This window comes from Mus caroli, chromosome 5 (assembly GCF_900094665.2).
Source record: "Mus caroli chromosome 5, CAROLI_EIJ_v1.1, whole genome shotgun sequence".
Taxonomy (NCBI): Eukaryota; Metazoa; Chordata; class Mammalia; order Rodentia; family Muridae; genus Mus; species Mus caroli.
In genome coordinates, this window is record NC_034574.1 from 118,017,985 (window position 1) to 118,030,463 (window position 12,479).

Below are 12,479 nucleotides of genomic sequence, written 5' to 3' on the forward strand. Positions count from 1 at the left end.
GGCCACCGCGTTCTGGCCAGACTTACCATCTTTAGCTTGTGCTGCTGAAGGATTTCGTCCAGGTTCTGCCTCTTCTTGTAGTTGAAGTAGAAGTTCTTACACTGGGACACGGTCTTGGAGCCCACCATGCGGGCAATGGCTGACCAGTTCCTCCCATGTTCCAGGAGGCCTGCAGGTGGAGGCAGATGAGGGTTCACTACCATCCAAAGTCAAGGGGGCACAGTCAGGGAGGGACCAGGAAACAAACAGTAACAGACATGGCCCCAAGCGAGGCCACGGTTAAGATTCTAGGGGGCAGAAGACAGCCCCCCCCCATCCTTCCCTCCCTAGTTGGGCGGGAGCTGTGGTGGCCCAGCTCTGACACTGCACAGCTGCAGTGAGGCCTCAGGAGAACAAGCCCGCTTTCCGGTCTCACCATAGGTGAAGGGGAATGAGCCCTGGAAGAGCTGAGGTCGGAGCAAGGCCAAGCCGGGGAGGGGAGCAGGGTGAGCTTGGGGCCCCCACACCTCAAGAGCCACACCAGACTCAGGGCCCACCTGGTGCTTAGCAGTCACGGGTGGACCTGTCTCAAGTCACAGCTTGAGACCACATGGTGGGACAATCTTCAGATCTGCGGAGGCCCCCCTCAACCCCTCCCCAAGGCCACAGACCTCATGGCTCACAAGCTCTGAAGCCACAAACCCTGGGCTAGACTAGAAGGCTGTGGACCCTCAGCAACCTTCAATGGGCCCCAGCTCCCTTGAAGGCAAAGCTGGCCACTTTCCCATGGCAGTGCCAGAAACCGGCCCCTGGGAATGGAGGTTAGGAGGCCAGCGGAGCTTCAAAGCCACTTGTGACAAGGCTAAGTCCCATTTCCTACCACCAGGCTTCAAATCATGTTCTTCTACACAAGTCAAAGCAGAACAAGAGGCTGTAACTACAGGAGGCAGGGAGGGAAGGGGAGGGGAGGGGAGGGGAGCAGGGGAGGGGAGGGGAGTAGGGAAGGGGGCCCCACCCCCTCTCCCCCACCCCCTCTCACCCACCCCCTCTCACCCACCCCCTCATTCAAACCCCAGTTGGTGGCTTACTACAAACAAAGGAAACAATAAAACCCCCAACACACCAGCAAGTGACCCCCTAGGTCTACATGGATTTGAGTCAGCCTGTCTTGCCCCTCCCCCACACCCTGGTCAAGACTGGAATTCTTGAAGATTTCTCACCCACCTCACCCAGCTCAGGAGTGGGTCTGAAGCCTCAGCTTCCCATAGTAGCAGCATTGGGTGGGGGTGGGGGGGGAGCGCCATGGTTTGGGGGAGGTGCGGGACAGCCAGGCCACCTGCTGGCCTACAGTGACCACAAGAGCCACGTGGCTCCAGAGCAGCTTCTCAGGGCTCCTCAAGGACAGGAGGCAGGGAGGGCCAGGGCTCAGGATCAAGTGTAACTCAGCCCCTGACCTTTCCCTCCACCCGCGCCAGCAGCAGCTGCCACTTCCAGAACCTGGCGGCTGGGGCTGCGTTTATTTATATTACCCGAGTGCGGTCCAAGAGGGCCCAACAAACACGTCAGGCCGAGGGATCGCAGGCCCGGAACCCCAGGGCAGGTCTCCATTTGGAGCTGTTGGGGGTGGGGTGCATGAAGACTTGGGAGGGGAGGGTGGCCCGACCCCAGGGGAACAGACATTTCCAAATTCAGTTAAGTCAATAGGGAGTTGGAACAGCTGGGTCTCCCAACTAACTCAGACTATGGAAGCTAGGAACTGTCAGGGTGGCGGGGATGACGCTCAGCTGTTCCCGAACACGTGTGGTCAGGGAAGAGCACTGGGCAGAGCTGTCGGGGAGGCCCTTCCCAGAGTGTACCACACAGCCCTGGGGAGACAGGAGCTTCCTCTACTCTTGTTCTAGGAACCTTACATTGGGGTGTTGTGCACAGGAGCACTTCATATCCCGTGTTGTAGAGACACCCCAGCTGTTCTGTCCACCCCGGGGAAGCCCCGCTAAGAATGCCCCAGCCACGCTAGGAGCTAAGACTAAGTACAGCCTCCTTCCAGGGGATCTTGGCTGCACCCTAGAAAGACAAGAAGGAGCGCCAGGCCACGGGTCCAAAATTCCAAGACCCCACCACCACTACATGTGCAGCTGAAATTTCCTATAGCCCCATCGAAGTCCCTGTCACCAGCCAACCCCACCCTCCAGCCCCAGCCCCAGCTGGGGACCACTCACATCCTCTCATCTGCGTCTCCCCCTCGGCCAAGTTTTCCGGAAACATCCGGCTGGAAGGATGCTCCAGGGAGCGGAGCGGTGATTAGGAGGCTGTGCCCGAAAGGCTCCTTAGGGCTTTTTGCTGGTATCCCCCAATTCTACCTCTGTTCACATCCTCAGGAGCCGAGAAGGCAAAAGCAGGCACTGGGGGTAGCCCCAGGACTCCTCCGGCTGAAGCTACCAGCTGCCCCAGAGAACAGAGCAGTGCCCTTCCTGCTTGGGAGGGGAGCGAGGGCTACGGCAGCAGCGGGAAGTTGTCAGTTCTGTGTGCTGGGTTTCTCTGTGCCAGGCGTCACCAGTGCGCACGCGGCGTCCACAGATCTTCCAGGCACCAGTGTCTCAGGGAGGACACTTGGTGAGGGTGCTGTCCCGGAGCCCCCAGACCCACCAAGCCACAAGAAATCCAAAAGCCCCAGGCAAGACAGGGCCAGGCAGCCGTGTCCCTAAACGGCTGGGCTGTGGGACCCAGGGCTCCGCGCGGCTCTTCTTGCTGCCTGACCCAACGAGCCGCGTCAGGACTGAATGTGACCTCCAGACGCGGCGGGCGGGGGCGGGCGGGGGCCGGGCACAGGCCCAGGTTCGGCTGGGCGGGCCAACTGGCACAGGCTCCCTCCCTCTCTCCCCATCCGTGGCAGCGTCAGCAGCGGTAAGAACAGACTGAGGGATCCAGAAAAACAGAGCTCCCACCCCCGGCAGGCAGGGAGCAAGCAGCCTCTTCCGCCCGCCCGCCAGCCAGCCCTCCCGCCAGCCAGCCGGTTCCACCTGCGGTCGCACCCCCCCCCTTCCTCACAGGCCCCCAAAGCCTGGACCTATCTGAGGGCTGTGGGTGGCCAAGGCTTTCTATGAGGGTGGAGGGTGGGGAACTTGGGATGTACTTAGGAGTACTCCAACACCACAACCATTTGGGGGGAAGGGGTATGGGACTCCCAGAGGTCTGGCCAAGGGTCTGGGGACCCTGGTTACCTAATACATCCTCTATTCTCTGAGAACACCTGCTGCAAGGTCCCAAGGGCTCCCGGGAGGCCAAGACAACTAAGCAGCCTCCTAGAGCAGCATCCGGTCAGGTTGACTTCTAGAACCAACTCTTCCCTCTAGCCCTTGCCCTTCCATTCTGTTCTAGAAGTCCAGGGGACAGGGACAGAAAGATGGCGCTTCCCTGTATCCCAGCCAGCTGGCAGAGAGATTCCTAATCCTGCTGAGGACACAGGTCGTTCCCACAGAATCCCACCGTGCTCCACAGGGAACTCCAAAGGGGGCCTATGCAAGCATACCCCCTGTGAAAATGTCAGGGTGCTCCTGGAAGGACACCCCAAAGCTCCTAAGGCTGGAGAGCTACAGAGAACAGACAGCTCTATTGCTCCCAACCCCAGAGAAGGCCCCAGGACATCTGCCCAAGGAGCATTTTGGGCCCTGTGGCTGGTTCTGGGGATGGGGGTAGAGTGGCCTCTCATCTCCATAACATCTACTCCCCAAAGACCAGCTCTTTTTTCCACACTCATGGGTTTTGATTGAGCTGCAAATGGCTCTCTCAAAAAGGAGCTCTAGACACCTGAGTGTCAGAGGCTGGGATCCATGAAGATCCCCTGAGTGTCTGTCCTGGGAGTGTTGGGCCTGTGTGCTCTGCTCCGTGCAACAGTTTTGCCAGCCTGCCTTGCGGTCTTGGGTTCTTCCACCCCACTAATTTCTAAGGAAGGAATTTCAGAGGCAGCTACTTAGGAAGTGAAATTGGCCAAGACAGGAAGTCAAGGCAGGGGGCCTGAAGCTGGCAGAGAGCTGAAAGAGCCCGATGAAATGGTGGCCAAAGGTGACCCTTTTTCATGCTCTACCTGGGACCCATGAAACACTCCAGTGGCTCAGAGGCTGTGACTGTTCCAGCCCCTAATCCCCTCCACAGGGGTCTGAGCTCAGCAAGTATGTAAGCCTCTGATTTAACACATGGGAGAACTGGCTCTCCCACTGTCTGGGGCTCCCAGATCCCCCTCAGGGAGAAGCTTAGGAGGGCACCCCACCCCAACCTCCACCCTCGAAGCAGCTTTCTTAGACTCCCTTGCAAAAGAAAACCTTCCCAGAGCAAGAAGTCAGAGAAACGTGCCCTCCCTGTCCCGAGTCCTCTAGTCACATCCTCCTTCCTTAAGAAATGTTGAGCCTGCTCTGGACTTAAGTGATGGATGTGTTCACTGAGTTCATTAAGTGTTGGATCATTCAGTACAAGTGGACCAGAGACCGACAGTATCCCATGGGGGGCACAAGGAGCCCTGTGAGGTCATCACAGATGACCTCACCCTTGAACCTGCCTTGGCCACCTTCTCCGGAAACACTTCAGACCTCAGCATCTCTGTACTTGCCAATCACCGGTACAATGGAGGTACTTCAAACTACGTCAGACAAAGTCATCAGGGCTTGCCCTAAGGCCAGCTGCCCACCTACTGAGCCACAGGCAGCCTGGTCTGCAGCGTCAGAATGTCCTGTCTCCCAGACCCTTGGCTGGCTACATCACTGAGCCATACTCCCCAACCATGCCACCTTCTCATGGGCAAAGTAGAAACATGCTGCACGTGGAAACTGGGGTCACAAGGGTCATTCACTACCTCTCCTTCCCTAGCAAGAGTCAGATGCTGGCCTAGAGTGAGGAAAGGAGGGATCCAACATCTCCTTTAGGGCATTGATTAGGGACAAGAATCCAGAGCCAGACCCACGTCTGGCCATACCTCAATCCATACAAGAGCCCTGTTTTCTCCCTGGGAATCATCACAACACAAGAGGCCAAAACTCTCCAGACGCTCCTCTAGGACCATCTCCATCCTGCCTACGGGGATCTCCACGCCCTCTCGTCATCTCCTCACTTGGATAGAGCCTGGCGCTCATGGCCCCTGAACTCAGTGCACTGGTCACTGGCTGGCCACACTACTCACCTGGCCAGCCTACTTCACTGCTGTGTGCAGGGTCCCCAATGAGGCACACGGTGGGTGCGCTCTTGGAAAGGTCAGCTTGACCTGGCAATGGGGACAGCATCAACTCTAACAGAACAGTGGCTAAGCCTCCCCACCCGGCCTAGGTACTCAACCAGACCACATCCAGTGGCCGGCAGGGCTCTCAAGGGAGAGTGTGTCTACTGAGCAGACATTCCATCGCTGGAGACATCCAAAGGACCCTGGTCTAAGCCACTACCCTCCAACCACTGGCTCTGCCCAGGGTCAGGATTCCTTAGGGTCAGGCTAATCTCCCCTTAGGGAACTTGGGGCTTTTGGCCCAACCCTATAGGTCCCCAACACTCCTCTATGCCCCAACTGTAATCTTTGTCCTAAGGCAGGCAGGGGCCAGGTCCCTAAGGAGGCAGCTTCCAGTTCAGGCTCAGGCCCCACCCGAGTGTGAGCCCAGGAAAACAGCACTGCCCCCTAAGCATACACATACCACACAGAGAAAGATCAAAGATCTTGGGCCATCAGGTAGCCAGAATCCAACTCCAGGTCCCTTCCATCCCTTTGAAATCCCACCTTTGTCACCGATGCCACTGTGGCCTCTCCACCTCTGCCTCTCGCACCCGCACTGTCTGGGTTTCTAATGTCTCACTTGAGCGCACTGTCCCTCACAAGGGCTATCTGCCCCACTGGTTGCCCTGCCTTTATTACTTAAAGCAGTAGCCTAGAGACCAACCAATTTAATCCCCTCACTACTACATCCTGTTTTGCAACTCAAGAGCCCAGGTTCCAATCCCAGACCCCTCACATCACAGCTACTCGACCTTGGGTAGCTCATTCCATATATCTCTGGGCCTCTTTCCTTATCTGCATAATAGCAGTTGCCTCAAAGCAGGCCAGAGGTGTAAAGCATTGGCCTCCACAGTAAGCTTGTTTCACTTGTGGCTGAGCAACATCTTGGCAGGTCATGCCCCTGCATCCCACCCCTTAGCACACAGGCAAGGATCAGCCCATGCTATAGGTACCCACTCAGGGCAGAGTCCAAAGGAGGCGGAGTTGGGACTCCAATCCAGCCTGTGAGCTGCCCTGCAGTCTGCACCTGAGCACCCACCTGTATACTAAGTACTGCAAACATTTGGCTCCTATCCTGTTGATGAACCTGGAAGGCAGACCTCCCTGCCCTTTCTACAGAGAAAATGACAATGAGGCTGAAATGGGGAGGCCACCATGAGACCAGGAGCTGCAGCAGTGACGGGGCTGGGGCAAGGTACCCAAATGCCTAAGGCATCAGGACGTCAAGGTCAGCTATTGACTAATTATTGAATACTGAGCAAAAAGCCACTTGGATGTCGCTGAGCTGGGCAATAGTCCCAACTCAAGTTTTATGTCTACCCAGAAGTTATGCACAGGGACAGACTGTACAATGGACCAGAATGGTCAATCTGCTGGGGTGGGCCAACTAAGAAGGACTCTGGGGCTAGGTGTGGTGGGACCTATCTTAAATCACAGCACTCAGGAGGCAGAGGCGGGCACTTTTCAAGTTCAAAGCTACAAAGAGCTGGGTGTGGTAGCGCACACCTTTAATCCCAGCACTTGGAAGGCAGAGGCAGGTGGATTTCTGAGTTCGAGGCCAGCCTGGTCTACAAAGTGAGTTCCAGGACAGCCAGAGCTACACAGAGAATCCCTGTCTCAAAAAAAAAAAAAAAAAGCTACAAAGAGACCCACCCAGTCTTGGAAGGAAAGGAAAGGAAAGGAAAAAAGAAAAGAATAACAAAAAGAAAAAGAAGAGAAAAGAAAAGAGAAGAGAAGGAAAAGGGAAATCCTAATGAACAGGGGAGGGGGTGGGGGTGGGCGTGGGGGTGGGGTAAGACCATGACAGGAAGGAGGCCAGAAGCATGAGACCACCACCAGAGGTGGGATGTAGGTGCCCCTGGAGCCTTGGAAGGAACGTGGTCCTGCCCACACTTCAACTTTGCACCTCTAGCTTCCTGGGCAAGGTAGAGAAAAATTTTCCTATTATGCTGAAGCCAGTGACCAGTTATATAGATGAAGAAAGTGACTGGTCTAGACCACACACGCAGGAAATCCAACTGGGCTGCTCTGGGGGCTGCATGCTTCTACAGCTGTCCTTCACAGCTGGGCTAAGGAGGATGCTCTGGTGGCTCTGGGGACACCTGGTTGCTTACCTGCCTGGGGTTCCCTGAGGGCCTGCTTCTCTGTGGGCTGCTACCCCGCATTGGACCAAGGATGGGTGAGTACCATCTGCCTGGTACACAGCTTGGCTGGGGTCATTTTCCTCTCTGAGTTGTCAGCACTCTCTCGGCAGGGTGCTCGGGAACATTCTTAGCCTCTCACCCCCACAGGCTGTGGAAAAGGAGCTACCACGGGCTGTGCGCACCTGCCTCCCCGCCCCCGCCTCCGGAACAGCCATCAGCAGCCACCGCGAGCAGCCATAATTGTCCAGATTGCTGTAATTCACAGCAGCAGCCCGCGCCAGCGCTCACGGCGCTATTTCAAATGTCACTGAGCAGGGCCGGTGCACACGGGCCCCCAGGATCAGTGGGGACGAGCTCCCAGCCCTCCCTATAGGCCCTAACCTTGGGACAGTGGCATCAGGGCGCTCCATCCCAGCTGGTGAGTCATTCCACTCCCCTCCCACCACGATCTGCCCTTCCAAAATGGAGAGAGAGAGCAGCCTCCTGGTGTCTGGCAACAGCTCTGGGCTAGTGAAGGCAGGAGGATGCTCGAGGGGCTGCAAGAGCTTTAGGGGATGGGCAAAGATGGATGCTTTCCATGGGCACTTTGCAGTCAGGATGCTGAGACCCCAGGACCCACGTGTGGATAAAAGCAAAGGGGTCACATGATCTCCACAGAAACACGCAGAGCCCACGGTAGGAATAACCCACCACTCTGTTTCCAGGTGAGCCCACAAGTAATGTGTGTGTGTTGGGGTGGAAGTGGGGGCCTGGAGGGGTGGCACTTCACGTGGCTCATGTAGCCCTGCAGCCCTCATGGATACACGAACAACCCTGAAAACAGCACTAAGTGAGTGCAGCCAGGCGTAAGGACTGGTGTGGCAGCAGGCATCATTCCTGTAAGTGTCAGGGCAAAATGACTTCTAGCCACAGACCGGAAGTCCATTAGTGCTGCCTCGCCCTTGGACTGATGGGCAGGAGGGACCGATAATGGGTACAGGATTTCCATCTAGGGTGTGGAAGCTTGTAGCACACAACTGTGGGTAAATGTAGGTGAATGGGGTTTTTTGTATTGTTTGTTTGTTTGTTTGAGACAGGGTCTCAGGTAGCCCATCCTGGCTTCTCACTTGCTATGAACACATGATACTGTTCTCACTGTGACACTTATGATCCCCCTGCCTCTGCCTTACAAGCGCTGGGATTATAGTCATGCCCCATGATGCCCAGGTTAACAGACAGCCTTTCAGTGGTCAAGTCTGTTATACAGACTTTGCGGAGATTAAACCATGGGAATCAGACCATTACGTAAAGACTTTTTAGAATTCATACCACAAACCACAATGTAGACACACACAAAACAAAGAACAACACAGACCCTCTGGGGTGACAGCACACTGCACCAAGCCGGCTGGAGACACAGTCTCAGAGCCCTGTGAACAGATATCTCTACTGTCCTTCTTGAGCGACGGCCCAGCCCCCAGGCCAAGCCCACTCTTGGGTGAAAGAGGGCACAGGCAAGAAAGACACACATCCAGGTGGAGAAGCAGAAGTGCTTAAAGGACCCTCCAGGTTGGTGGCTGTTCTCAGGTGGTATAGGACACTCCTGCTGAGTGCATTAGACCCTCGGCAAACCCCTCGAGAGGAGGGAGGAGCAGGTCTGAAGACCAGAGCCGCAGGTGGCAGTGGTGGCAGGTGTGTTAGAGCTCCTAATAAAAACCACCAGTTCCCACCACGCACACCGCAGCCTGGGCAGAGCAGCCACAGCTGAGGGGCAGGGGCAGGGGCAGGGGCAGGGGCAGGGGCAGGGGCAGGGCCTGAGCAGAGTGTAAACGATGGAAGTCAAGAGGACTGGGCATCGCCTCTGGAGCTTTGGGAGGCCTTCAGCCTGGACGACTCGTCCATAACAGGGGGGCAGAAATGGGAGCTACATCTCAGAGAAGGATCAGGTGGCAACTAAGGCAGGAGCCCACTGCAATACCACACTCAAGTGAGCAGGTGGCTTTGTTTCTCTCAGGGACATGGGAGAGGTAGGGACAGACGTTCACAATCGCTAGCTCTGGGACCACCCTCAGTGAAAGCCACTCATCCTAAGGTGGCTTCAACTCCTTGTAGCCATTCAGCACTCCTAACTTAGAGATGGGTAAACTGAGGCTCAGAGATAGGTCACCAAGCTGGAGAGTGAAGGCCTCAGGCATAATGAGTGTGGTTTCGAGGCAGGTCATGCTAATGTTACCAGGGCCCCAGGAGGCATCCCCTCAAAGGTCAGGGCTCAGAGAGATGCTGGGGAAGGGGTCCTGTCTAGCCAGCAGGATGTTGGCAGTGAGATGTCATCCTCAGGGTGTGGATGGCCTAGCCCAGTCACATGTTACAGCTAACGACTCCCTGATTTTGAAAATCTATAGTCTTGGCCTTGTGATGTAGACAACTATTATGACTGCTACCTGGTCTACTGTGGAACACACCACCACCAAAAGCTAGGCAACCAATTCCAAATGTTTGCAGAGCACAAGCCTGCACCAGCGTGGGGACCTTGGAGACCCCATGTAAGAGCCACACGCAGGTGTGAAGACAGGAAGCCCTCCCTCCTGTGCCACTGACCTTGTGGCCAGCCTCGATGGCCAGGGGACTGTCCACCAAGCACCTTGGCCACTGTCCTCAGGGACCAGTTGAGGTAGCTCCTCGCACACTCAAACCACAGGCTCCTGAGCCATTCTGAGTTCAGGTACAGGCCAACACTCAAGGAAGAGACTTGTTCTCTGGCAGGTTCAACTGAGGCTCTGAAGAGCCCCTGCTCCTGGCCAGATGCACCAGCAGCTTCGCGAGCCAGGCATCCCAGTGCCGGGGACAAACAAACACGGCATACTGCACACCATCACGGTGCCTTACCTTTCTTTGCTGTCTCCATCTCTTCCTCAGTCCAGCGAGAACTCTCGTTCATCTCCATGGAAGCTGCAAAGAAGATGGGCATTGGTAGGCGTTCCATAGAGTGCTTCCCCTACAGTCTGCTCTGAGCTGGCCAGCCACCCCTTACCACAGTGCCTGATGCCCCGTGCCCAGGGGCCAGTAGCTGTGTACAGAACACCCCCCCACACACACACACACACAATGTTCTCACAGACAGCACCACAGCCCACTATGCTGAGAGGATCTGGTATCTCCATTCGCAGACAAGGAAACAGGTGGCCAGGGTCTGGGTCATGGCCTGTTTCTACTTGCACTTTGCCAGGAAGAGGTAGCCCACCTAGGGACACGGTCACAAATGTAAAGAAAGAATCATGGGCAGGGACTCCATTGTGCAGAGCGGGCCATTTCACACCTCCTTGGAGGCGACCCTCTAGATCAGTGGTTTTCAACCTGTGGGTTGTGCGTGACCCCCATAGGGGCAACATATCAAATATTTGTATTACAGTTGATAACAATAGCAAAATTAGTTATGTAGTATCAACAAACTAACTTTATGGTTGGGGGGTTTTCACCACAACAAGAGGAACTGTATTAAAGGGTTGAGGCCTTAGGAAGGTTGAGAACCTCTGCTCTAATCGCACATAGCCCGTCTCCTACCATGACCCTCAAAAAATGGCTCCTCGGCACTTGCTCATGGCTCGTGAGTGACATCACCATGGCTAGGCCTCCTTTGGTGCTGGTGACTATTACAGTCTCCCTAGCTCGCCCGAGGACAACAAGGCCCTTCAGAAGGGACACAGCCAGGCACAGGGTGGGCAGAGGCAGCCTTGTCTGGATGACACACCACACTCTGACTGCTCCCCAGGTGACCTGCTGCCTGTAGCCCAGCTGTGAGTCCCTGACAGGGGTGTGCTGAGAACTGTGACAGGCACGGTGTGGCCTGTGTCCCTTCCTGCTGCCAAGCCCCGGCTGTCTCCTGGATCTCAGAGTCCCCTGTCCTTCCACGGACACCTCCGTGGGAGGCTTTGCAAGCCACAGCCATGGGACTGTCTTACACATGAGGTGTGCCACACAGGCCTGCTGGCACTCTGCCATCAAGTGCCAGCTGACACACACCCACAAAACCCACATAGGATTTGTGGTCAGCGGAGCTGAGTTCAAATCCCAATTATATCATAACTTGAGGTAAGCTACACTGCCCCCAGCAGCTCATACATAAAGCCCAAGCCAGTCCCAAGAAGAGTGAAAGTCTACTGCAGATCCACTAGAGAAATGGAACCTGGGAAGAGACACAAGCAGCCAAGATGACCCACTGCACAGGATGAGTGTGCACTGCTGCCCCTGGTGGCTGCCCTTGGAACTGCAGCTCAGATCACCCTACTGGCTTACTTTTTTACCCAGAGAAGGCAAGGGAAACCAAAACCCACAAAGGTGAAAAGACCATCTCAGAACTATCCTTCTACTAGGTGACTTAACCCAGTTCATCACCATCCCAAATGTCCACACGGCCCAATCTTCTGATTTAAAACAACAAATGGGGCTGGGTTGGGGAGAGGCGGATTCATAGCCTCTTCCCAGTCCTCAGCTCGGCCTGCACCCAGGTTCAAGGTTCCTTGAATCTCTTTATATTCTTGTTAGGTGTATAATTTCTCTCTGTGCACGTGCAGATGCCGAGGCAAAGAGAGGGCGCTCTGGGTCACAATGAGCGCAGTTAGCCAAATACTTTATCTACACTCCACAGACAGAGGCCCAGGTCCTCAGCTACGGGCAGTTCACTCCAACTTCACGGAATCCTAGCAAGAAACAATCTCCCTATATTCCAGCCCCTCCCCCCCACAGTCTCCAGCCTGCTCACCCAGCTCTGAACTTTGCTGCGGGGTGGCTGTCTCCTCATGGTTGGCCTCGTTGGCCATGGAGCGCGTGATACGGCCTTTGCGGCGGCCTTGGCTATTGGCAGTTTTGCGGCCTTTGGAGGCCACAGCCTCTTTCTCATCGTTGTCCTCACCAGAAGTGTCGTCTGTCTTCTCCCTGAGGTCACGAAAGGGACACCGGGATGGATCAGCTGGGGATGGAAACCCTAAGACCACTGGGGGAGACCTGTGGGTCGCTCCATCACAGCTGCAGAGAGGAAAGAGCTGCAGCTGGCCAAAAGGGTGCTATGAGCAGGCAGGCCCTACCATAGTACCTTAACCCTGAAAGGCGGCGGGAGCCCATCCAGGGGTGGG

At 55.8% G+C, this 12,479-nt stretch overlaps 1 protein-coding gene across 9 annotated transcripts in view; it reads right to left on the minus strand.

The window, feature by feature from the left end:
* Positions 1-12,479, minus strand: part of Ncor2 (nuclear receptor corepressor 2) — a 162,858-nt gene that overhangs the window by 38,619 nt on the left and 111,760 nt on the right. For all 9 annotated transcript variants that reach the window (XM_029477776.1, XM_029477777.1, XM_029477773.1 and 6 more), the window contains exons 16-18: positions 12,110-12,282; positions 10,237-10,299; positions 27-169 (exon numbers count right to left, since the gene is read on the minus strand). In XM_029477776.1, coding sequence (XP_029333636.1) covers positions 27-169; positions 10,237-10,299; positions 12,110-12,282 — 379 coding nt within the window. The remainder of the gene's footprint in view (positions 1-26; positions 170-10,236; positions 10,300-12,109; positions 12,283-12,479) is intronic.